The sequence below is a fragment of the Callithrix jacchus genome, chromosome 15, assembly GCF_049354715.1.
Source record: "Callithrix jacchus isolate 240 chromosome 15, calJac240_pri, whole genome shotgun sequence".
Classification (NCBI taxonomy): Eukaryota; Metazoa; Chordata; class Mammalia; order Primates; family Cebidae; genus Callithrix; species Callithrix jacchus.
In genome coordinates this window covers 83349383-83374686 of record NC_133516.1, presented here as the reverse complement: position 1 = coordinate 83374686, position 25304 = coordinate 83349383, and the positions used below count along the sequence as shown (strand labels likewise).

Below are 25304 nucleotides of genomic sequence, written 5' to 3'. Positions count from 1 at the left end.
AAGTGTATTTCCATGTCACAGGGTAAAATAGATCAGCTGAGTCCCTATCTTAGAAAGGAAGCCTGCTGCTTCCACCTAGTAGGTAACAAAGAGAACCCCACCTAGGACTTTAACCCACTCTTTTCCCAATGTATTCCAATACTATTAGGTGAATTAAAAGAGAATGAATGCTGGTAGGCAACTACATTGCTCTCCCTTCCTTTTTTTTTTTTTTGAGACAGAGTCTCGCATGGTTGCCCAGGCTGGAGTGCAATGGTGTTATTTTGGCTCACTGCAGCCTCCTGAGTTCAAGCGATTCTCCTGCCTCAGCCTACCCAAGTAGCTAGGATAACAGACGCCCGCCACTATGCCAAGCTAATTTTTTTGTTTGTTTGTATTTTTAGTAGAGACGGGGTTTCACCATGTTAGCCAGGCTGGTCTCGAACTCCTAATCTCATGATCCAAGAGGATCCCAAAGTACAGGGATTATAGGCGTGAGCCACCACACCCAGCCAATCTCCCTTTCTTTAGCAGTAATTACTGGCCAGCTGAGGGTTAAAGATAATGAGGACTGAAAGGAAAGCAGACATACCAAAGGTACTGTGTCAAGTAATACATGAGATGTGTTCATAATGAATGAGTTATTCCAGAGCCATACAAACAAATCAATCTCTTTACTGGACAGGCATACCTCTCATATGTATATTATTCAAATATACTAACACATGAAAGATCACATTACCTTGTTTACGGATACATTTAATATCCCTTACCCTTCCCAACTTTCAAAACATAATAGTATACAAAATATAAAATATCTTAAATATTTATAAAAATCACAAGAAAAAAATAGAACGTATGAAAATATTTTTATCTGAGTTCTCTCTCATTGTTGAGAGGCAGCTTAATTTGCCTTGAGTTCATAACTGTTGAGTGGGTAGGAGTATGCCCTGCCTAATACTATTCTGTCCCGGAGAAGTTTAAATAAAACATAGTAGTTGCAGAAAAGGATGAGAGCCATGGAAAGTGTGTGGTTCCACTTCTCCGACCGCAGCAAGGAATAAAGCTGGTAGAAGACGACACTGCCTTCAATAAGGATAAGCAGATTTAATAGCCTTAATGGTCGATGAAACAGGAACTGTAAGGAAGTGAAAAAGCAAAACGTTATTTCATAGAAAAGTAATGGCTGTAGTTATTCTTGCATTTATTTTTCTAAAATAATATTTACAGATTCCCATATATAATAACAAATAATCTGTTTAATATAGATCAGGCTATTTCTTGCTGTAAAGATCAAAACCTTTTTCTTTTTGCTCAAGAAATAATGAAATAAATTTCATTTCAATGCCCCTGAAACATGAAAAGAGATTATGCCCAAAAGAAACTACTTATATTTTTCTTAGATTGTATCTTAGGTATATATTTTATTCAGGATAACATAAAAGTATATTTATCTAAGACAGAGGTTAGATAAAGGACCAAATAAGAAATATTTTAGGCTTTATAAGTCAAGAGGCAAAATTAAGGGCATTATATAGGTACTTATGTAACCATTTAGAAACGTAAAAACCATTCTTGGCTTGTAAACTAAGACATAAATACCAACACTAGACAAATTTTGGGAAAAGAGAGGTTACAAGTTGAATATCAATATAACAGTTTCTTAATTTTTCCTTAAATTACCCACCATGGTCACTGAAATCCTCTACACCATATACCTGTGCTGTTTAATTACTTATTTTTTTTCTGGATACTGAGAATTAGGGTGCACAAAGACAGGATAAGGAGGAAGGAAGGAAAAATGAGTCAGAATTAGACTAAAAATAGGGCTTACTACTGTATTTACTACCACTAAATTCTCCACTTTAAAAGGCCAAATTCTGGTTTTCTAATACAAAGTTATTATGAATATAGATACAGGCTGCGAGTTGCAAAGGAACATTAACAATTCAGCTTAACCAATCAAATCCTAAATTTAGATGAAGATAAGGGTGTAGTAACAGCAGTAATCAGATCTAAAAGAACTAAGTTAGATGGAATTTAGATCTCAGAGCTTACACCTCAGAACAAAGCCAAATTATGACAGCTTTAAAAAGTTTCCAGGTTCAAGAAAAAGAAAATGTTTAACCTGAAGTTTGACAGCTATACGTAATAGGCACATTTTAAATGACTGTTCTGAAACTTCAGTGTACCTAAGATTCACTTCCAAATCCACAAATGCTGCAAATCCCTGAGATCATCCAGAGATTCTGGTTCAGAAGTCTGATATAGGGGCCCTGAATCACTTTTTTAAAATAGTGATTTTTAAAAATAGGCTAGGTGATAGGTGATTTGATTTCTATGTAGGTGACCCATGGATCACTTTGAGAAGCACTGTTTTAACTATCTATCCTGTCCTGCAAAATCAGTAATAAATCAACTTGCCTAATCTTTTTTCAATGGATTCCACCTGATTTTTCCGCTGCCCAAAACTAGCAAGGAAAACACTTCATTTTCAAGCAGAAAATTCTAATGAACTATTTGGCTATCATAGGTCTCAAGGATATAGCAAGGACCAACAGAAGTCATTAATGGCCTAGATAATTCAGCTGGCTGAATTAAATATTCTATATAGAAATCAAATGCTCATATACTTTGACTTGAGTCCATTCCTCTACCTAACGGCAATTCCATTGACATCAAGGAGGAGATGCTTATCGTTCTTTCATTCAAGGGCCCTTCACCTTCCCCATGTTCTTCCCAACCTGCTCCATCCTGCATTCCCCTACCATGGTAATTATAAGCATCATGCCCTGGTGCAAGTTTCCAATATTTAATTGAAGTGTCCCTCAGTAACAAACACCTGCATAACCAGAAAGTCCATGTACCTTCCTTCATCTGGGAAGGACAGAGGAAGAAAGAGATCCAAGTATCTTAAAAAAGATCTCCAATTTTTGGGCCGGGGGTGATGCCTCACACCTGTAATCCCAGCACAGTGGGAGGCCGAGATGTGTGGATCACCTAAGGTCAGAAGTTTGAGACCAGCCTGGCCAACATGGCAAAATCCCATCTCTACTAAAAATACAAAAATTAGCTGGGTATGGTGGCACATACTTGTAATCCCAGCTACTAGTGGGAGCTGAACCAGGAGGATCACATGAATCTGAGAGGTGGAGGTTGCAATGAGCCAAGATCGTGCCACTGTACTCCAGCCTAGGCAACAGAGTGAGACTCCATCTCCCCAAAAAAGATCTCCAATTCTTGTTTAGAATATGATCCTCCTTCAAAAAGCAATGCACTGCACTTTGGGCATTTTTACTATAAAGAGTCCCCTGTAGGCACCCACCTTTCCCCACTCCCATTGGTCAGCCGGCATTTCTTTTATAAGTACATACTTTTGCCTTGTACAGACAATTTTCTGGAAGGCTGAAAGACCAAATAGATCATAACTAAAGGCATGAGTTCAATGGAACAGAAGCTGAGTTTTGCTTTTTACTTTTTTAACCTTTAAGCTTTTTCCTTTTCATGGCATTTGTCTGACTTCCAAAGAAGAAACTAAGGCCTTTTAAAGAGATAATATGTATATATGGCAAATACCTAAAAATGAAACCACCACACTATTAATACTCGTGGATATCACAAATATCACCTGTGGATACACAAATATAATATATCGTAAGAATACCACTAAACCACACTCTTACAAAATAAAAATGGTAAGATGAAAAAGGAGTCTTAGATAATTGCCTACTTGTTTCGAGTAATACTAGAGTTAACAAATACCAATGTAACTAGAGAAACCAGCTAAGCTATTGAAACTAGAATAATTGTATATGACCTTCAAACTGCCCTTCAGAATACATTTCCAAAGTACAGGGACAACTGTTGCGCTAGCAGCAATAATAACCAGGTAATAATTTCCTAGTATGTGCTACACACTATGCTATGTGCTTCCACATGGAGTGGCTTCCTAACACTTACCCCTAAGCTTATGTTTGAAAATAAATAAGTGGTACTTGCATAAAAGCGGGCATGGGATACATCTGAAGGCACTGCCACGTTGTAAGGCCCCATGGCTCTATATAAACATCTGCTGTGCCGCACCAGCACACCTTGAGGCCATATTGTATTTTCTGACCAACTAAGGGAGAAAGAAATGCAATGTTAGCATATTGGCAATTACAGATAAGATAGTATCTGGTAAGGCCAGCTATGTTTTTATGGAAGGAATTAAATACCCAGGGCTTCATCTGACTGAATTCTGAAAATACATTAATTCCATGGTCAAACTGGAGTAGTTTTGGAAAGGATTTGTTACTTTAATTTCATGGCTATATAGTACACAGAGGTTGCAAAAAAAATAGTTAACTCAATGTCAAAGGACCTAAGAGGCTTAAGAAGAATGAGCAGACATAAATGTGTAAGCTAGAAAATAGTGTGTAAGCAGGTAGACTGTCATCTCCATCCCAAGTGAGCAGAGTCTACTGGTAGAAATGCTAGAAGGAACAAACAAGAAAGGAAAGCTGACATGGTAGTAAGAGTAGTGGAGAAATTGGCACATTGTCAAACTAGAATAACATTTACTGCAGAATTACATCCCAAAAAACTACAGAAAATCAGTTTGCTTATCACACAATTCAAATACCTCACAGCTGTAAGAAGGTATACAGTAGAACATAGAGACACACCACACACACAGGCTTTTCACTGCTTTCTTGGTTTATTTTTATATAGGTTTCTCTAGGGGAAAAGAAATTACAAAAGCAGCAGCTTTTTTCTTTCCAGCATAATGGAGTTTGGGTGGGGATAGGGATCTTCAGGTTAAGCTTTTAAAAAAAATCTAAGTTAATTCATCTCTTCCTGATTTTGGAAAGGTTAGTTTCCAAGGATAAGAACTGGGAGGCAGTTTAGATATGTTATTTAAAAAAATAATAATTCTAGCACCCTGAAGCTTTCCCAGTTCAGAAAATGTTCCACCGGCCTTGCTCACACTTACCAGCATTAAAGTGATGATACACCTCATGGCCATGTGCCATCAGTAGCCTGAAGATGTACAGTACTAGTACTGTGGTTTGTATTTTCAATTTTTATTGAAATCTGTCCTTTGCCCACAGTCGGGTTTCTTTTCAGCCTGGCCCAATCTCTTTCAGTTCCTGGGCTTGAAGGCCTGTGCTAATCTGTATCAGACATCAAGGCAGATAATTGAAGGGAGAACTCTCAGTGGGAGAGGGAAAGGGAAGGTCACCTCAATCTGTCCCACTTAACTAGGGAAAAATTTCTAGGAGATGAAATTTGTGAAATGTTCAAATTATAAAAGGGGGAAGATGAAGATGATTTGGGTCTGAAAGAAAAGTATGATGAAGGACTCAGAAGTGACAGAATAAAACAGTCCTAATGTTAGCCATTTTCAATCATAGGGGCAATGTGGAGTAATGACTGATAAGGAGACACAATGAGAAAAATTATTACAAAGAACTCACAATCAGGCACAGTTCTCAAATACAGGGGCAGCAGGGGAAATACTCACCAGAGAGTTTAGAGGGAAAATAGTAAAAAAGTACAGTCAAGGAAAATTACTAGAACAAAACTGCATGTATTAGAAAGAAAAAATGAGAGAGGCAAATTTCAGGTGTGAGATGAGCAGCCAGCAACTACTCAGCTGTGGCAATGAAGATGAGAAGACAAATCTTAAAGTCTTCTAAAAAGAAATAAAATACATGACTTTCTGAATTTGGGTAAATGGATAAGGCTGAAAGAGAACTCCAAGTACACTGCTTGGGAGACAAATTACACACTGTAAAGGGCAGCTGAAAGGTAGAATGCATTTAAGGAGGAGCTGGGGGTGGTGGTGGAAATAAGTTAATGTCCCTTGTGTTCAGTTTAGCATGATGATAAGCATCCATGTAAGACATAAATTAAAAATTAAATGTTCAAGGCCAAGAACAAGAATGACATACAAAGCAAATAAACATGATCAGCAGCATGTAGAAAGTGTTACATGGTTTTACCCTCTAGCTTACTCACATGTGCTGTGGAGCATTACTGTAGGACCCATGTTCCAGCTTCTGCCACTTGCCCAGGTGAGCAGCTGATTTATGCAGCAAATCACAGTATTTGGATGGCAACAGTTGCGTGGTGAGCATGACAAAAGCATTGATCCACACCATAATGAGGTGCTCACATGACCAGCGCATGTCATAGTACTGGGTACTCTGGAAGAGATCAGAAGAAAGAAAAATGATCCATGCACTGGTAAAAAGAGGCAGGGATAGGTGCGTGTACATACGCCCTGCAGACAAACGCCACACTGAGTCACACATGCTCTGGTGGTCCTGCTGTCCGTGCAGAAAGTTCAAGAGCAGAGTCCTCCACAATCCTTCAACCTGACTTTCTGGCTGTATGAGTTAGGGCTGGGAGGGAGAGGCAATTATATTTTAAGTGTCTCCTTTCTAGAAGAACTGAGTGTTCTCTGAAGGACCATTCCAGCTGCAGAAGTACTTCTGAATGGGTGAAGAAAGGGCACTAAAATGTCCCAAAAGATTTTGGGGCCAAGTGACATCCAGACCATTTTTCTTTTCTACTGAAGTAATTTGAAGTTTAGATAAATGTTAAATTCAAGGAAACTCCTGATAACCATGTTAAGATCAACCACAGTAGGCTGAGTTTTACTGAAACCTTGGTCCTCTCAAGCTACTACATACTGATTTGATTATAAGCACATTTTTATTCTCCCCAGAAACTAAAAATACTTTAAAAAAAAAAAAGAAAAGAAAAGAAAAAAAGAGGGAACCACCACGGGTGCATCACATATATGGAAATACCTATCCGCCAACCAGGAGCGGTATTAGTGCACTCCAGATGCAGCCGAACTCCACCATCCAGGCTGCCAAAGGGGAGACAGAGAAAAGGGGGATTAAACAAGAAATACCCAGTTTATGTAATTCACACACAAATCCAGGGAGCACATAAAAGTAAGGTAACCACTTACCTTCACAAAACACAGGGGGAGAAATGCAACATAGTAGGCACTGAAGAGGGAGTTGAAGAGAACCTCCTTGATTCTGTGGTTGAAATCTGCTTTCAGACATTCTACTTCATTGCGAATGAGGTCTGGAGATAAGGGGCAACTGTGGGTGGGGATGGGTGTGGCATTATTAAACTGTTCTTTTAGAGACTCCAGCAACAAGGAGAGAAAGTCTTTGGATTTGGCCAAGCCTCCCACTGTCGAGGCACTTTCCTCTACTGCCTGGTGCTGAACCACGTAGTTATAGTCTGTGAGAAGAAGATGAGCTCTACTATCTTGATGAAAACAGCAAAGAGGAACATAAACACCAAACCTGTAAAACAAAGTATGAAAATGAGACCAGACACCACCTAAAATCACACCTTATAACTTATGTCAATATAACTTACAACTTATAGTCAGGACCCACAAGAGTAAACATAATTCAAGAGGGACTTTGCTGATGGTAAATTCGTTATCTGGGAAGCTTTTCAATTTCTTTCCATAAAAGCAGTGCACATTCATTGTAGAATATTAAAAACTTACAGAAAATTCACAATGGCAAAACATATATTACCTAGCAATAATCATTTTTATAACTGGATGCACATATTTTCAATACAAAGTTTGTAAACTTTATATATAATAATACATGCTTTTTTCCTTTCATGTTTGGCCTCATACAGAACAAAGTGTTTTATATCCTGCTGTTTTAACTTTGTATGTGTGCAGGAATGTGTGTATATTTTTTTCCCTCTATACTATTTTCTCAAGTCTAAGTAATTTTCGTCAGCAATTTTTTTTTTTTTTTTGAGACAGAGTTTCACTCTACCACCTAGGCTGGAGTGCAATGGTGCTGTCTCAGCCCACGGCAACCTCCACTTCTGGCGTTCAAGCGATTCTCCTGCCTCAGCCTCCTAAGTAGCTGGGATTACAGGTACCTGCTACTGCACCTGGCTAATTTTTTTTTTGTATTTTTAGTAGAGATGGGGTCTCACCACGTTGGCCAGGCTGGTCTTGAACTCTCACCTTGTGATCTGCCCACCTCAGCCTCCCAAAGTGCTAGGATTATAGGCTTGAGCCACCATGCCCGGCCTTCTTCAGCAATTTTTTAAAATACTATAGCATTCTCATATAGATGTACCATAATTTACCTATTTCTCTCTTGTTGGAAACTTAAGCTGTTTCTTATTTTCCACTACTATAAATAACGACGTGACAGGGATCTTCCTAACACACGTGTGCGTGTTTGGTCATTTTAGTACGGCTTGTCCTTCACCTCAAATGTCCCCTTCTCAGTAGGGAACCCTCCTGCCTCCATACTATATCACTCATTCCATTCCCACAGGCGTCCCTAGTTCTCCTTTCCTGCTTATTTTTCTCCACAGATATTACCATGTTTATTCAATTTTTAACTTTGGGGTAGTTTTGTTTGTTTTCTTTCTTAGTCAATCTTCCCTTCACTACAATTTAAGCTCCATGAACCAGAGATTCAAGGTGCTTAATTCACTGCTGTAACTTTGGTACCTCAGATAATGGCTGAAACATACTTTAAGTATGCAATAAATGTTTCATTAATTAATAAAAAAAATTCTAGAAGTACCAATGAATTTCCAGAAGTAAAAGTATTTGGTTAAAGAAGTGAGTATTTTTGAGACTACTAATTTCTTATGGTATTCCAACTGTCCCAGATATGTGGCTGAACCCAGCTGAGTCAGGCAAGCCTCCTGACTTCTAACCCCAACACATGCACAATAAATACACATTGTGGTATGCTTCCATGGTTTTGTGGTTGTTACAGCATTATTGTGGCAATAGATAACTGATATAGTGTAGAATAAAAGAAACTGGAGGCCAGTCGCAGTGGCTCAAGCCTGTAATCCCAGCACTTTAGGAGGCCAAGGTGGGTGGATCACTTGAGGTCAGGAGTTCAAGACCAGCCTGACCAACATGGAGAAACCCTGTCTCTACTAAAAATACAAAACATTAGCTGGGCACAGTGACACACTCCTGTAATCCCAGCTACTTGGGAGGCTGAGGTAGGAGAATCGCTTGAACCCAGGAGGCTGAGGTTGCGGTGAGCCAAGATTGTGCCATTTACTCCAGCTTAGGCAATAAGAGCAAAACTCCATCACAAAAAAGAAAGAGAGAAACAAACAAGAAAGGTAATATCAAAGGCTTACACCATGGAGGGCTTTGTAAGGTAAAGAAAATAATTCATTACTTTGGGAGGCCAAGGCGGACAGATCATGAGGTCAGGAGATCAAGACCATCCTGGCCCAACATGGTGAAACCCCATCTCTACTAAAATATAAAAAATTAGCCAGGCATGATGGCATATGCCTGTAGTCCCAGCTACTCAGGAGGCTGAGGCATGGGTATTGCTTGAACACAGGAGGCAGAGGGTGCACTGAGTGGAGATTGTGCCACTGCATTCTACCCTGGTGACAGAGTGAGACTCCATCTCAAAAAAAAGTGGGGGGGAGAAATAATTCATTAAGGATTTTAAAGAGGCATAGTAACATGATTAAATTTCCCATAGTGAAAATCATTCTAGCTACAATAAAAATGAAATGGAGAAGAAGAATGGATTATCAGAACACCAGATGAAGGTTTATAATGTTATAGTAGAAACTATAGAGAGCAATGGACCAATTCAAGATATACTTAGAAACCACAACTGTTAGACTTTAGACTAATTTACCCTAATGAGAAGCTATTTGAGAACTGAGGGGAAAAAAGACAGAAAACTGCTTCTTTCTTATTTTAACCTATGAATAAACAGGAAATTAAATATGTAGCTATTGTCATAATCCAGTATTTTGAATTTCTCACACTTAATTTTTAAATTGAAGTTTAGATAAAAGGTAGATTATACAACTTCTTAAAAGTAAAGAAGGTAAATATAGGAAGACCTCATTTTATTGCATTTCACTTCATTGTGCTACCCAGATACTGTATTTAATATAAATAGAAGGTTTGTGGCATCCTGCATCAAGCATATCTGGGGGTTTTCCAACATGCTCACTTTGTATCTCTGTCATATTTTAGTAATTCTCCCAATATTTCAAGCTTTTTCATTACTATTACATCTGCTATATGATCTGTGATCTTTGATACTACTACTGTAATTGCTTTGGGGCACTACACACTGCACCCATATGAGACAGCCAACTTCATGGATAAATGTGTATTCTCATTGCTCCACCAATAAGCCATTCCCCCATCTCTCTTCCTCACATCAGGCCTCCCTATTCCCTAAAACACAAAAATATTGAAATTAGGCCAACTAATAATCCTAAATGGACTTCAAGTGTTCAAGTGAAAGGACAGTCACACATCTCTCGCTTTAAATCAAAAGCTAGGTATCATTAAGCTTAGTGAGAAAGCATGTCAAAAGCCCAGACAGGCTGAAAGCTAGGCCTCTTATGGTAGCTAGCCAGATTGTTAATGCAAAGAAAAAGTTCCTGAAGGAAATTAAAACTGCTACTCCAGTGAAGATACAAATGGTAAGAAAGCCAAACAGCCTCACTGCTAATATGGAGAAAGTTTGCTGATATGGTCTGACGGATCAAAACAGCCACAACATTGCCCTAAACCAAAGCCTAATCCAGAGCAAAGCCCAAACTCTTTTCGAGTCTATGAAGCTTGAGAGGTGGGAAAGCTAGAGAAGAAAAGTCTGACAGTAGCAGCGGTTAGTTCATGAGGTTTAAGGAAAGAAGCTGTCCTATAATATATAAAAGCACAAGGTGAAACAGCAAGTGTGAATGTAATAACTACAGCAAGTTATCCAAAGACCTAGCTAAGATCACTGATGAAGGTGGCTAAACTAAACAACAGACTTTTCAATGGTGACAAAACAGCCTCACACTGTATTGGAAGAAGATGCCATCTAGACTTCCATCCCTAGAGAGGAGAAGTCAATGCCTGGCTTCAAAGTTTCCAAAGGATAAGCTGACTCTCTTGTTAGGGTCTAATACAGCTGGTGACTTTAAGTGGCTGTATTAGTAAATTAGTAAATTTACTTATTTACCATTCTAAAAATCCTACCACCCTTAACAATTATGCTAAATCTACTCTGTCAGTGCTCTAGAAATAGAATAACATAATTTGGATGACGGCACATCTATTTACAGCATGATTTACTGAATAAGCTCACTATTGAGACCTACTGCTCAGAAAAACACATTCCCTTAAAAGTATTACTTAAGACAAGGCTCGGTGGCTCACGCATGTAATCCCAGCACTTTGGGAGACCAAGGCAGGTGGATCGCTCCTAAGGTCAGGAGTTTGAGACCAGCCTGGCCAACATAGTGAAACCCCATCTCTACTAAAAATACAAAAAAATTAGCTGGGTGTGGTGGTACGTATGAGGAAGGACAATCACTTGAACCTGGGAGGCAGAGGTTGCAGTGAGCCAAGATTGTGCCACTGCAGTCCAGCCTGGGTGACAGATCGAAACTCGGTCTCAAAAAAAAAAAATTACTTACTCTTCACTGACAATGGACCTAGTCACCAAAGGCTCCAATGGAGATGTATCAGAAGATTATTGTTGTTTTTATGCCTGTTAACATAGCGTCCATTCTGCATCCATGGTTCAAAAAGTAATTCTGATTTTCAAGTCTTAATACATTTTGTAAGGCTATTTCTGCATTAGATAGATTCCTCCAATGGAGGGGGACAAAGTAAACTGAAAACCATCTGGAAAGAATTCACCATGCTAAATGCCATTAAGAACATTTGTGGTTTATGAGAGGAGGTCAAAATATTAACAAGAACAAATCTAGAAGAAGTTGGTTCCTACCCTCATGGATGACTTTGAGGGATTCAAGACGTCAATGGAGAAAGTAACTGCAAATGTGGTAGAAAAAGTAAGAAAACTAGAATTAGAAGTGGAGCCTGGACCAGGTGCAGTGGCTCACGCCCATAATCCCAGTACTTTGGGAAGCCAAGGAGGCTAGATCACCTGAGCCTAGGAGTTCAACATCAGCCAAGGTAACAGGGAAAAACCCCACCTCTCCAAAAAAAAAAAAAAATACAAAAATTAGCCAGGCATGGTGGCATGATCACGGCTCACTGCAACATATGCCTCCTGGGCTCAAGTGATCCTCAGGATCAAATTTAAACAGATGAGGAGTTGCTTTTTATGGGTAAGGAAGTCTTTGTTGAGATAAAATCTACTTCTGGTAAAGATGCTGTAAACACTGCTGAAATGACAACAAAGAATTTCGAATATTATATAAACTTAGTTGTTACAGCAGCAGCAAGGTTTAAGACAATTGCCTCCATTGTTGAAAGAAGTTTCACTGTGGGTAAAACATTATCTATCAAACACATCACATACTACAGAGAAATGTTTCATGAAAGGAAGTATGTGGCAAACTTTGCTGTTGTGTTATTTTAAGAAAGTGACAAAGCTATCCCAACCTTCAGCAACCACCACCCTATCAGTCAGCAGCCATCAACACTGAGGCAAGACTCTCTACCAGCAATAAGTTTACAACTCACTGAAGGCTCAAATGCTTATCAGCATTTTTTAGCAATCAAGCATTTTTTTAATTAAGATATGTACTTTTAAAAGACATACTGCTATTGCACACTTAATAGACTATAGATAGTAGTAAGACTGGCCATGGCTCACGTCTATAATTCCAGCACTTTGGAAGACCAAGGCAAGAGGATCACTTGAGCCCAGGAGTTCAAGACCAGCCTGGGCAACAAAACAAGACCTGACCTCTACAAAAAAAATTTAAAAATTAGTCAGGCATGCTGGCACACACCTATAGTCCCAGTGTCCTAGAATTGCTTGAGCCCAGGAGGGGAAGGCTGCAGTGAGCCATGATTGTGCCACTGCACGCCAGCCTGGGTAACAGAGCAAGACCCTGTGTCAAAAATAAAATAAAATAGACTACAGTATAGTGTACATATAACTTTCACATGCACTAAGAAATCGAAAAATTGACATAACTTGATTTATTGCAATATTCACTTTATTGCAGCAGTCTGGAACAAAACTCACATTATCTCTGAGGTATACCTGTATGTTTAAAACTAAAATGTATTTAAATTATATAATTGGGTCCAAAGTGGCTCCCGCTGGAGGTCATGGCGCTTGCGAAAGCGAGGTCATCAGTTCAAGGCTAACCTGAGCAACCTCATAAGCTCAAACTGATTGACAAAAAAAAAAAAAAAAAAAAATTACATAATTATTTCATTGTTTTATGGGGTATTGAGAATCTCTAAGAATAAGTAAGTTTCTTTACATACCTAAATTGAAACAGAAAAGTTTGCTAGCCAACTTGATGATGGGAATCCTCTTAAACTTGGCCAAAATATTCTTCAATATATCCATAATTAGCCTTTCAAATCAGATATAGTTAATCTTCTAACTGATTCAACCAGTAAGAAGAATGACTAAAAATTTGTTTTCAATTCAAATAGCTGAAATATTAATTTATAAATATAGAAACAATTTATGTAAAATATATTCCTTATATGAAATCTGAGTCATGAAAAATGTTTGTAACAGATAATTCATTTTGTAGAAAACAAGGGTAAAATTAATGAATTCAGTTGTGGTTGATGAGTGCTTTAAATAACTGTTGAAACAATGTAATCAGACCTACCATAGTATGACCAATAGACTCTTCCTGCCATCCTTATTAGTACAATCTCTGATTATGGCTTGATTTTGTACTTTGTAATTACACACATAAATTTACACTAACATTTCAGCACCATAAATAATACAAAGCAGTAATTCTCTAACTTGAGCATGCATCAGAATCACCTCAAGGGCTTGTTAAAATACAACTTGCTAGGTCCTACTTCCCAGTTTCTATTTCAGTAGGTTTGGGGTAGATTCTGAGAATTTCTATTTCTAAAAAATTTAAAGGTGATACTGATGCTGCTGTTCTAGAACCTACATTTTGAGAACTGCTGATATAGTATTGATTAAGACAAGGACTCTGGAATCAAAAAAAAAAAACATTCCTCAGCCTAGACAACATGGTGAAATCCTGTTTCTACCAAAAAAAAAAAAAAAATACAAACATTAGCCAGGCATGGTGATGTACACCTGTAGTTCCAGCTACTTTGGAGGCTGAGGTGAGAATCGCTTGAGCCTGAGAGGTCGAGGCTACAGTGAGCTGAGACTGCACCACTGCACTCCAGCCTGGGTGACAGAGCTGTACCCTGACTCAAAAAAAAAAAAAAAAATTGTCTCTAGATAGTGGTGGAGTTTGATGGAAAAGTGGCATGAAAGAATCTTGTGGAGTATGCCTAACACTCTTAAGTCTTGATAGGGGTTTAAGTTACACAGGTGTGTACACATTTAACAAAATTCCATATATACAAGATTTGGGAATTTTATTTATATGAATTTAATCTCAAAAAAAAAGCTGTAAACAAATATCGAGTTCTAGTTAATGATACACATATGGTGAAATATTTAGGGGAAAGCAAACTGAGGTCTGAAATTTAACACTGAAATGCATCAAAAGTAAGATGGGCCGATGGATAGAGGGATGGATAGATGAATAGATACATATTACACAATTACAGTAAAACATTAATAGGCAGAATCATCTAAGTGAGGGTTACACGGGTGACAGTTGTAAAATTCTTTCAACCTTGTTGAATGTTTAAAAGTTTTTGTAATAAAATGTTGGTTACAAACATAATAATACATATACATGTCTACAGCACTTGAATATGGCATAAAGTAGACCCTCTTACCTGCAGGAAGACATTCCAACACCCCCAGGGGATGCCTAAAACTGTGGATAGTATCAAACCCTACATACACTATGGTTTTTCCTATACTATATATACATACATATAATGAAGTTTTAACTTATAAATTAGGTACAATAAGAGATTAATAACAAAATAAAACAATCATAACAATATACTGTTTACAACTTCATGCATAGAAGATTCATTCTTACAGTAAATTTTAGCAACCTCAGTATGATTTTTTTTTCTTTCCTTATTAAGTCAAGAACTTTCCCTTTTCACTTAAAGTACTGTAAAGTGCTTCCTTTGGCATATCTGAATTGTGAGCATAACTACACTTTGGGGCCATATTAAGTAAAATAAAGGTCACTTGAACACAAGCCCTGTGATACCATGCCAGTCCCTCTAATAACCAAGTCGCTACTAAGCAACTAATTGGCAGGAAGCATGCATGGCATGGACATGGTGGCCAAAGAGATGATTCACACTCTGGTAAGACAAAGTGGGATGGCCAGAGATTTCACCATACTACTCAGAACAGCACACAATTTAAAACATAATTTGTCACATATTTCTGGAATTTTCTATTTAATGTTTCTGGACCTTGAGGTAACTGAAACTTCAGAAATCAAAACCCTGGATAAAGAAGAACTACTTATTGTACTTCTGTTACAGGAACCCAAAGATCAAAGTAATATGACCAACCAAGGGTAAGACTGGTTTTCAAACCAGTTCATTCATCTAAAATTAACACCATTTGCCCCAATACAGATAGTAACAGGGGCCTTTACTTGGTGAAGAGAGATAATTAAAATATTCTCCATTGGTAAGATAGTCCTACATTCCAGGTTTCCCAGAATAGTCCTGGTTTATATGCCTGTTGTCCCAACTGTACTCCGGTTTAGAAAGCAAATTATATGTTCACAGAAAGCAAATTGTATGTTCACCATACTTGTGGATGTTCCAATTTTATAAATGCTTCATTTATATTTGAAGAATTTCATTTTTCACTCTTTTATAGTATCATTTACATGATCGACAACTTCTAAAGATTTACTAATAATATGGTAAAACTGGAGTACTCACGGGTAGCCAAGAAAAAGGAGATTGAGGACTGAATGGCTTCGAAAGAGATTGACTAGAGTCCAACAAAGTACCCATCCACACAAAGTGAGCAGTACCAAGCGAGCTGATATCAGAAGCATGTAGTGAATCATTGATGCTGCACCTGCCTTCGTAGCCTGAAAGTTTGGAAGCACCAAAAGAAACATTTTGCAAATGATCTTCTTCAAAAGCAATGGGACTCAAATAAGAACTTAATAGGTTGCATGGAAGCTAAAATGTGTCTTTAAAAAATGAAATAAAAGAAAAACCACCCAATCCCACCTTATCTTCCTAATAACTGAAAATTCAGACTTCTCCAGGCACAGCTAATTGCTTCCTTCTTGCTGTTTCCTGATAGTGCCATCAACAGACCTCTTTTAAGGTCTTATTATGTCATCTAATTTGTTTACATTGGAGCTTCTCAAATTATGTTCAATGGACCATATTCAGAATCACCTGGGCTACTAATTCAACATGTAAACTCCTAACAACTTTCCCCTCCAGAGGTAAGGAATAAAATCTTGAGTCAAGCAACCTATATTTTAAGAATTTAACCAGTGATTTTTTTATGTACATACACATATCCTGGCACTAATTTATCTTTCTTCCCACTAGACTGTAAGGACCTCAACAGCAGTAACAATATTTCTATTTTTCTTTGAATCCTCACCTCTAATCTGCTTAGTGAATTAATGTTTAATAAATTAATGAAGTTTCAAAAAATAATCAGATCTTTAACAGATCTCTATATAAATAAGTTTCTTTTTTAACTTTTACAAACATGGAAATAAGCATAATCACTTCCACTTCTTTTTATCACAGCTATTCAAATATGCTTCATCAATTGCAAATCTTTAAAACTGACTTAATATAGTAAGCACGTGTCAAAACATACTCTGCAATGCCATTTTCTCTCTAAATAAACTAGGGAGAAGAGAATAAGCAAAATGTAGGGGAAAATGGAGGATCCCTATAACCTCCAAGAGAGCAGTGCTGGAACCAAGAAAGGAGAAAAAAATTATCTAGAGTCAACAGTACATGATACGGGATAAGGAGCTTTTCAGGTCCCTCCTATATATCCATTTCTTAGTTTACAGATCATATTACAGAGTAACATATATGCAATATACTGTATACTATATATATATATAGTATATATATATACATAATATAGTTACTTTAAAATGCAAAGAAGCAGTTAAATAAATGCCATAATGAACTGCTTAACCTCAAACTGTGAAGACGGCTCAAGCTGTTCTCAGCCACAGCCTGGCACAGTTTCACCTCAATCCCCTGACACATACCCTCATGCCAATGTACCTCACATATCAAAGCTTAACAGAGTTATTTAAGCTACTGGAGTTATTCCATTACCTCCTTCTCAAAAGTTCAGGGTTGGAAATAAAAAGGACTCGCCGAGCACGGTGGCTCACACCTGTAATCCCAGCAGTTTGGGAGGCCAAGGCGGGTGGATCACGAGGTCAAGAGATTGAGACCATCCTGGCCAACATGGTGAAACCCCGTCTTTACTAAAAATACAAAAAATTAGTTGGGCATGGTGGCACGTGCCTGTAATCCCAGCTACTCAGGAGGCTGAGGCAGGAGAATTGCCTGAACCCAGGAGGTGGGAGGTTGCGGTGAGCCGAGATCAGGCCATTGCACTCCAGCTTGGGTAACAAAAGCGAAACTCCGTCTCAAAAAAAGAAAAAGAAATAAAAAAGACTGCTTCTGCCCAATGTCATCAGAGCACAGAGCTTGGATTTGTTCATTAATTTTTCCTCATTCCAGAGCCCAAGGTGCTAATTACTGAGCTATATGTGACAGACCCTTTACCAGGTCCTAGGGGCACGGTGATAACCAAGACAAACAAAACCCATGTTTATGAAGCTGCCTAACCAAGAAAAACAAACATTAAGCTTACACTTAATCAGTTTTATAATTGTAATGAGTGCTACAGAAAGAGTAGGCAGCCTACTCTTATTCTCTAGAATAGGAGATCCTATTCTAGAGATGGATTGCATTAATAAATGATATTTAAGCTGAAACCTAAAGGATAAGCAAGTGTTAGCTAGGTAAGGAGCATAAAAATATTCATAACACTACGTCAATTTTAAAGTACAGGATATGAAACTATACAAATAATTCTCAAATAGAAATCCTGTCTCTACTAAAAATACAAAAATTAGCTGGACATGGTGATGGGCGCCCATAATCTCAGATACTCAGGAGGCTGAGGCAGAAGAATCACTTGAACCCGGGAAGTGGAGGTTGCATGAGCTGAGATGGCACCACTGTGCTCCAACCTGGGCGACAAAGTGAGACTCCACCTCAAAAAAAAAAAAAAAAAAGAATTCCAAGCCTATTCCAGCTAAGGCTATGCAGAAGCTGCTGTACTACTTTTAGCAATTTAAGTTATAACCTCTGCAGCAACAAGGTAAAAACTCCAATTTTGAAGGGTTACACACTAAGTAGGTATACTAATTGGACATATACAAGTAGTATTTCTAAGTAACTAAATGGATCAAACAAAATCATTTCCTACTTATTTTAACAGATGAAAACATAAAATTCCATTGAGATTCTCTAAAGAAAGAACATGCTTTCACAATATACCAAAAAGTGAGTTTCTATTTTCATCCTCGAAATAAAAACTCAGAAGGAAAAGATTATACACAGACTTTCCCACTGTGAAAAACAAGCAATCCTACTACTAGTTAACTTCATTCGGTTAACCTCAAATGGTTCTCAGAACATGACTTAATATCTCCAATTAGCCTCCAGAAATAAGGTTCGTGAAAATCAGAGCTTACACACACAGACTTTCTAAGTATGTTTTGGAAAAAAGAAGCTGACTCTCAATTACCCGTGATTACAGTAACTATTCATTTAAAATGTCACACTGAATTGGCCAGGTGCAGTGGCTCACGCCTGTAACCCCAGCACTTTGGGAGGCTGACGCGGGAGGATCACCTGAGGTCAGGAGTTGTAGACCAGCCTGGCCTACATGATGAAACCCCATCTCTACTAAAAATACAAAAATTAGTGAGGCGTGCTGGCATGTGCCTGTAATCCCAGCTACTCAGGAGGTGAGGCAGGAGAATTACCTGAACCCAGGAGGTGGAGGTTGCGGTGAGCCGAGATCGTGCCATTGCACTCCAGCCTGGGTAACAAGAGTGAAACTCCATCTCAAAAAAAAAAAAAAAATCGCTTGAACCCAGGAGATGGAAGTTGCAGTGAGCCGAGATCATGCCACTGCACTCCAGCCTGGGCAACAGAGTAAGACTGTTTAAAAAAAAAAAAACTCATACTGAATTATAAATTCCGAGATTAAAATTATTAGCCACTTCAACTAAATTAACATTTTTTTGTTTTTGTAATCATTTATAGGGCACAAGATAACAATATTTTAAGAAAGCACATTTCCCTCCCTCATTGAGATTTACAAATATATGAAAAATGATATTGATGGCCAGCTCTGTAAATAACTTTTAATTTTAAAAAGATCATTTAATGTTTTAATTCTTTCTCATTCTGCTTTAGATTCTAATCTTCAGATTAATCCTATATAAATTCTGACACTGCTTTTTTAAAATTCTAAATTTTAAGAAACTCAAAGATCTCTTGCCAACAAACTTCTCAAATGGTATATATAAACAGTATCAAGTAAATATCTGGAACTGAATGTTTTAGATGCAACTATATGTTGAAGATAACTCTTCATATTAATAGTTACCTGATTTTCATCCTATTTTTACTGAAACTATTTAAATTTTTTAAATTGTACTGACAAACTCAGAAGCTGAAAATAACCTCTCTGACCCTACAAATGAATTTTCTAACAGTTATTGACACTTGAATTTTAAATACATTGCAGGGAAACTTTTTTTAAAGTACTGGCAGAACTCACGTAGGAATAAAGTAATTTATCGTTTTATTAAATTGGCACATGTCACATTTTCAACCTGCACTCATTCTAGTAATAACTCCAGCTACATGTGATAGAATATAGTGAATGAACTGTTACCTCTGAGATGAGAGCCCATACAAGCCTCCTTGCAAGCATCACTGTGATGAATGCTGCCAGATGATAATCAATGAGATGAAAATTCTGTAACAGAAACAAATAACTACATCAGAAAGAAATACAATGTGTCTCCAGCTGGCACTACTACAAGAATAGAGGTTTATCACTCAAAAGATCTTCCTTAGGTCACCATACTCTTACAGACTATGGGAACATGAGACATCTTGAAGAGACTACATACCTTCTACTTCTCCTTTCATGACAAATTGCTTTAACTTTTTTTTTTTTTTGAGACGGAGTTTTGCTCTTGTTACCCAGGCTGGAGTGCAATGGCACGATCTTGGCTCACCACAACCTCCGCCTCCTGGGTTCAGGCAATTCTCCTGCCTCAGCCTCCCGAGTACCTGGGACTACAGGTGCGCGCCACCATGCCCAGTTAATTTTTTTTTGTATTTTTAGTAGAGATGGGGTTTCACCATGTTGACCAGGATGGTCTCGATCTCTTGACCTCGTGATCCACCAGCCTCAGCCTCCCAAAGTGCTTGCTTTAACTTTTTAAACACTATTTTAAACTATCTGGAGTATATTCCTCTCCCTTTTCAAAAGTATTACTGTATTAAAACAAAAAGATTGCAGATTTAACAAGTTATAACCTACAGAATGATGGCAAAAGTAATTTATATAAAATGACTTATTTGTAATGTGTCAAATTTAATAGCTCAGTTGGGATTCACAGTCTTCAGAAGTTACTGTTGTTGGTCTCTTATGCAAGCTTATGTTAATCTAATTGGGCATCTACTAAACTCTCTAGTAGTTGGTACATCAATTATACTTATTTATTATTTCTCTCGTTTGATTTAGAAGTATGCCCTATGTTTGGTCTTTTCTATAAAATAATAGCATTACCTAGATGCTTTCTACATTTCCTTCTAGTTCTAAGGCTGTATATATAACTATGGTAATAAGTACACGAAAAGTCTTTAGTAACAATATCCCAGGAACCACCAAAATCAGGAGGTATTTTCATTTTGATGGTCAAAAGGTCTGCAGGTTTCCACAATTCCTTCCAGAATGAAAAGTTAAATTTCTCAATTAATTAGTTTAATAAATCTATACCTAGCATCCACAATGTGCCAGGTACTCTCCTTCACACTAAGGATACAGTGTGGAAGATGGCAGCCAAGGTTCCTGCTCTCCTGGATCTTACTTTCTACTGTGGTGTGAGAGGGAAAGGAAATGGTAGAGATTACTATTATTCCTTCTGCAACACCATAAAATTTAACTAGACACTGACTCCTAGCCAACTAAAGGTTCATTTTCCAGCCTCCCTCGCAAAAACTACTTCTAACCAAAGGATGAGTGAAAAAGTAACATGCGCCAGGCACGGTGGCTCACGCCTGTAATCCCAGCACTTTGATGGATCACGAGGTGAAGAGATCAAGACCATCCTGGTCAACATGGTGAAACCCCGTCTCTACTAAAAATACAAAAAATTAGCTGGGTATGGTGGCGCGTGCCTGTAATCCCAGCTACTCAGGAGGCTGAGGCAGGAGAATTGCCTGAACCCAGGAGGAGGAGGTTGCGGTGAGCCAAGATCGCACCACTGCATTCCAGCCTGGGTAACAAGAGTGAAACTCCATCTCAAAAAAAAAAAAAAAAGAAAAAGTAATATGCACAACTTCTAAGCCATACTCTTCTAAGAGGAGCTGTACCCCTTTCTTTTTTCCTTCTCCTTCCTGCTGGTTAGATATTATGATTGGAGTTGGAGCAACTGCCTTGGACCATGGTTTGGAAGAAGCACACTGGTGATGGAAGAGCAATAATACAGAGTTGCCACACTGATGTTATATCACTCACGTAACTTTTATTAAATAGGGAAAAAAGTTTCTATTTTGTTTTAGTCACCCTGTTATGGCAGCTAAACCCTCATCTTCAATAAATTTGGAGAAGCAGTGCAAGTAATAACAATAAACAAGCTTCCAAATAAAAGCATTTTAAATAGTTAAAACTGCTTGTAAGAAATAAAACAGTAACAAATAATGATGTAGAAGGAGGTGCAGAGCCCATTTAAATTGGTGGTTAGTGAGGCTATCTCTGAGAGGATGACATTTGGGCTGAGAGCTGAATGTCAAAAAGGCACCTAGCATCACAAGCTGGGGGCAAAGGACCCCAGACAGAAGAAAAAGCAATCACAAAGGCCCTAAGACAGGAAGATATATGCCTAGCGTGTCTAAAAAGCAGCAAGAAAGCTGGAATGAGATAATTATTGTAGTGGGGCAAGAGCAGTTAAGAAGCTCTTACTGGGCCGGGTGCGGTGGCTCAAGCCTGTAATCCCAGCACTTTGGGAGGCCGAGGCGGGTGGATATGAGATCAAGAGATCGAGACCATCCTGGTCAACATGGTGAAACCCCGTTTCTACTAAAAATACAAAAAATTAGCTGGGCATGTGGCGCATGCCTGTAATCCCAGCTACTCAGGAGGCTGAGGCAGGAGAATTGCCTGAACCCAGGAGGCGGAGGTTGCAGTGAGCCAAGATCATGCCATTGCACTCCAGCCTGGGTAACAAGAGCGAAACTCCGTCTCAAAAAAAAAAAAAAGAAGCTCTTACTTTTAATTCAGGTGAAAAATTATAACAGACTGAACAGCGTGAGTAGCAATGGAGATTAATGAAGTGGCCAAATTTAGTATACATTTTAGAGACAGAGCAGCCAGAATGTCAAGAGTGGCTTGCCACTCCTTAGATTGTTTCCTATTCTCCCTATTACGGAGTCTAACAGTATTTATCCCCTCCTAGTTTTGGGACTTCTCCCTGCTTACCTTACTCTTCCAAAATAATGCATGCAGATTCACTTGACCCCTTGCTGATATATGGGCCTTATTAATGTATCACCAGTCCATCTAAGACATTTTTTAAAATATTGGCCGGTCACAGTGGCTCACACCCGTAATCCCAGCACTTTGGGAGGCTGAGGCAGGCGGATCACAAGGTCAGGAGTTTGAGACCATCCTGGCCAACATGGTGAAACCCCATGTCTACTAAAAATACAAAAATTAGCTGGGCGTGGTGGTGTGTGCCTGTAATCCCACCTACTTGGGAGGCTGAGGCAGGAGAATCATTTGAACCAGGGAGTAGGAGGTTGCAGTGAGCCAAAATCGCGCCACAGCACTCTAGCCTGGTGACAGAGCAAGACTCCATCTCAAAAAAAAAAAAAAAACAACAAATATTTAAGTGCCTAATACATCTTTTTGTTAAGCAAATTATGTTATAATCAAATCAATAAAAATTGGTAATGTGCTTATGATTAACTTTGTGTAACCCAGAACATTTGATTAATGAGAGCCCTCTATTCCTCACTATTCTGAATAATTTACTACTTCTGGCTTTTACATTTCTTAGGATTAAGACTCATTCAGTTAATTGATTGACAGCTAGAATGATACTTCACATATTCAAGTGTCCACAGTTTCTTTTTGATATTAAGATTTTGAAATGGAAAAATAGAAACCTAATATATAAATCTGACAAAATTATTATGAGTTTCTGACCCAGACACTCATAATAAAGAAAACTTAAAAGACAGACCACATATTTGGTACACAAGTCCTTGCTAGAGCCTCCTGGTCAGGTAACCACCTTCCACACTTCAATACCTTCAGTGATGGGAAAAAACTTGGTCTCTGGCAGTCCATTCTATCTTTGAACAACTCACTGATACAGGCTCCTTTCAGATTCACAGGCTAAACTCTTCTAAATTTTCACATTACTGTTGCCTTTACAACTCAATTTTAAGCTTTGCGTTAGCAAAGATCATGTGCATCAGATAAGCAAGCCAACTTACTCTACAACCTCCATTAAGTGTGCATTCCTCTACTAGAGGCTGGAAAGCTAAAAATGACATTTCCAGACTGTCTTGCAACTAAGATTCTAGATATGATCTAGGTTCTGTCAACTATAGGCATCACATAAAACTTGAATTAGAAGTGAGTGAAGTTAGGGGGAAAGGTAGCAAAAGCCATCCATTTTTGGTGGTATGGATCAAAGCAAAGGAAGCATTAATTCTGGAGTCAGCAGCTATAGCAGCAGGTTCCTGATTATGACAAGAATACTGGCTCCCTCTGTTTCAAGGCAATATTTGTAGGTGACTTTCTAGAGAACTGTAGTCAGACATGCTACACTGAGCAAAGAACTCTTCAATGATCTTGAAAATTCAACAAATGAGAAGTTTCCAGGGGAATGTCAAACCAAGTAGAAATTTTATAATGAACTATCCAAGAAGCACTCACAGAATAAATACAGGATAAAAACAGGAAATAAAGCACAGTAGATTGGTCTGGACTTGGGCACGCACTTAGCCACTATGCGATTTTTGAACCAGTTGATAGGTCTTACCTTCCTCATTTATAAAATGGGAGTCATATAATGGTACCTACCCACTTTTATAAAGAGTAAATGAGATAATACTTGTAAAGAATCTACTAAATATTTTAATATGTGTTTGCTATTTATACTGTTAAGATAGTATTTATTTATAGAGCTATATAACTGGAAAAGGCCTTAAAGAACATCTAATCCAACTTCTTTTCAAAACACCATGGCCAAAAAGGATGAATGAAGTACAGTTACTACATTCAATAAGCTCATAATTCAGTTAAGAAAAAAAAGACTATAAAAAAAAATTAAATTTGGCAGTAAATCATTGCAATTTTTCAATACAGAAATTAATATTCTTATCACTGACATTAAGTAGACAGAAAGTCAATATGCAAGAAAATTTTTAATAGTTAATTCCAGGAACAACTAAATGATACAAATATTTAAGACAAAAGTTTTCATTCTCTTTCCACACTATCTTAAGGATTTTAGCCCACATTTCCTTTCTATGTTCACCAAGCTAGGGAGGCTTTCTAATCTTTTATTAGTCCCCAATACATATATAACCAACTTAGGACAACAGTCTTCTTTCAGCTAGAGCATATCTCTATTACCCAACCAAATATGCCACTGCCAATAATCTATCTGTCAAGTAATCTGACTAGCTTTAACAATACATATACTTACATTTTTATTTTATTTTATTTTTTGAGACAGGGTCTCATTCTGTCACCCAAGCTGGAGTACAGTGGCCACAGTCTTTGCTCACTACAGTCTCAATCTCCCAGGCTCAGGTAATCCTCCCACTTCAACTTCTCAAGAACCTAGGATTACAGGTGTGCACTACCATGCCCAGCTAATTTTATTTTTTGTAGAGACAAGGTCTCACTATGATGCCTAGGCTGGCTCAAATTCCTAGGCTCAAGCAATCCTCCTGCCTTGGCCTCCCAAAGTGCTGGGATTATAGGCATAAACCACCATGACTGGGCCTTACCAATATTTTTTTATATACCCATCTATGGTGAACCTTCTTTGCATCAAGACTATCATGATACTTTTAGTAGCTGGAAAGAGAAGAGAAGCAAAGTACAATATATTTTTATGTA

General features: G+C 38.0%; 1 protein-coding gene across 6 annotated transcripts in view; it reads right to left on the bottom strand.

The window, feature by feature from the left end:
- Positions 1–636: 636 nt before the first annotated feature.
- The window catches only part of TMEM39A (transmembrane protein 39A), a 33848-nt gene continuing 9180 nt past the window's right edge, over positions 637–25304 (bottom strand). For 2 of the 6 annotated variants that reach the window (XR_013527610.1, XR_013527611.1), the window contains exons 4-10: positions 19827–19910; positions 15785–15939; positions 6947–7295; positions 5983–6170; positions 4955–5135; positions 3979–4099; positions 637–1117 (exon numbers count right to left, since the gene is read on the bottom strand). Coding sequence is in view for 3 of the 6 variants with exons in the window: in XM_002758782.6 (XP_002758828.1) it covers positions 884–1117; positions 3979–4099; positions 5983–6170; positions 6947–7295; positions 15785–15939; positions 19827–19910 (1131 nt within the window). In the remaining 3 variants the exon portion in view is untranslated. Of the gene's footprint in view, positions 1118–3304; positions 4100–4954; positions 5136–5982; positions 6171–6946; positions 7296–15784; positions 15940–19826; positions 19911–25304 lie in introns of all 6 variants that reach the window. The other 4 variants (XM_002758782.6, XM_008982398.3, XR_013527609.1 and 1 more) reach the window with 3 other exon arrangements.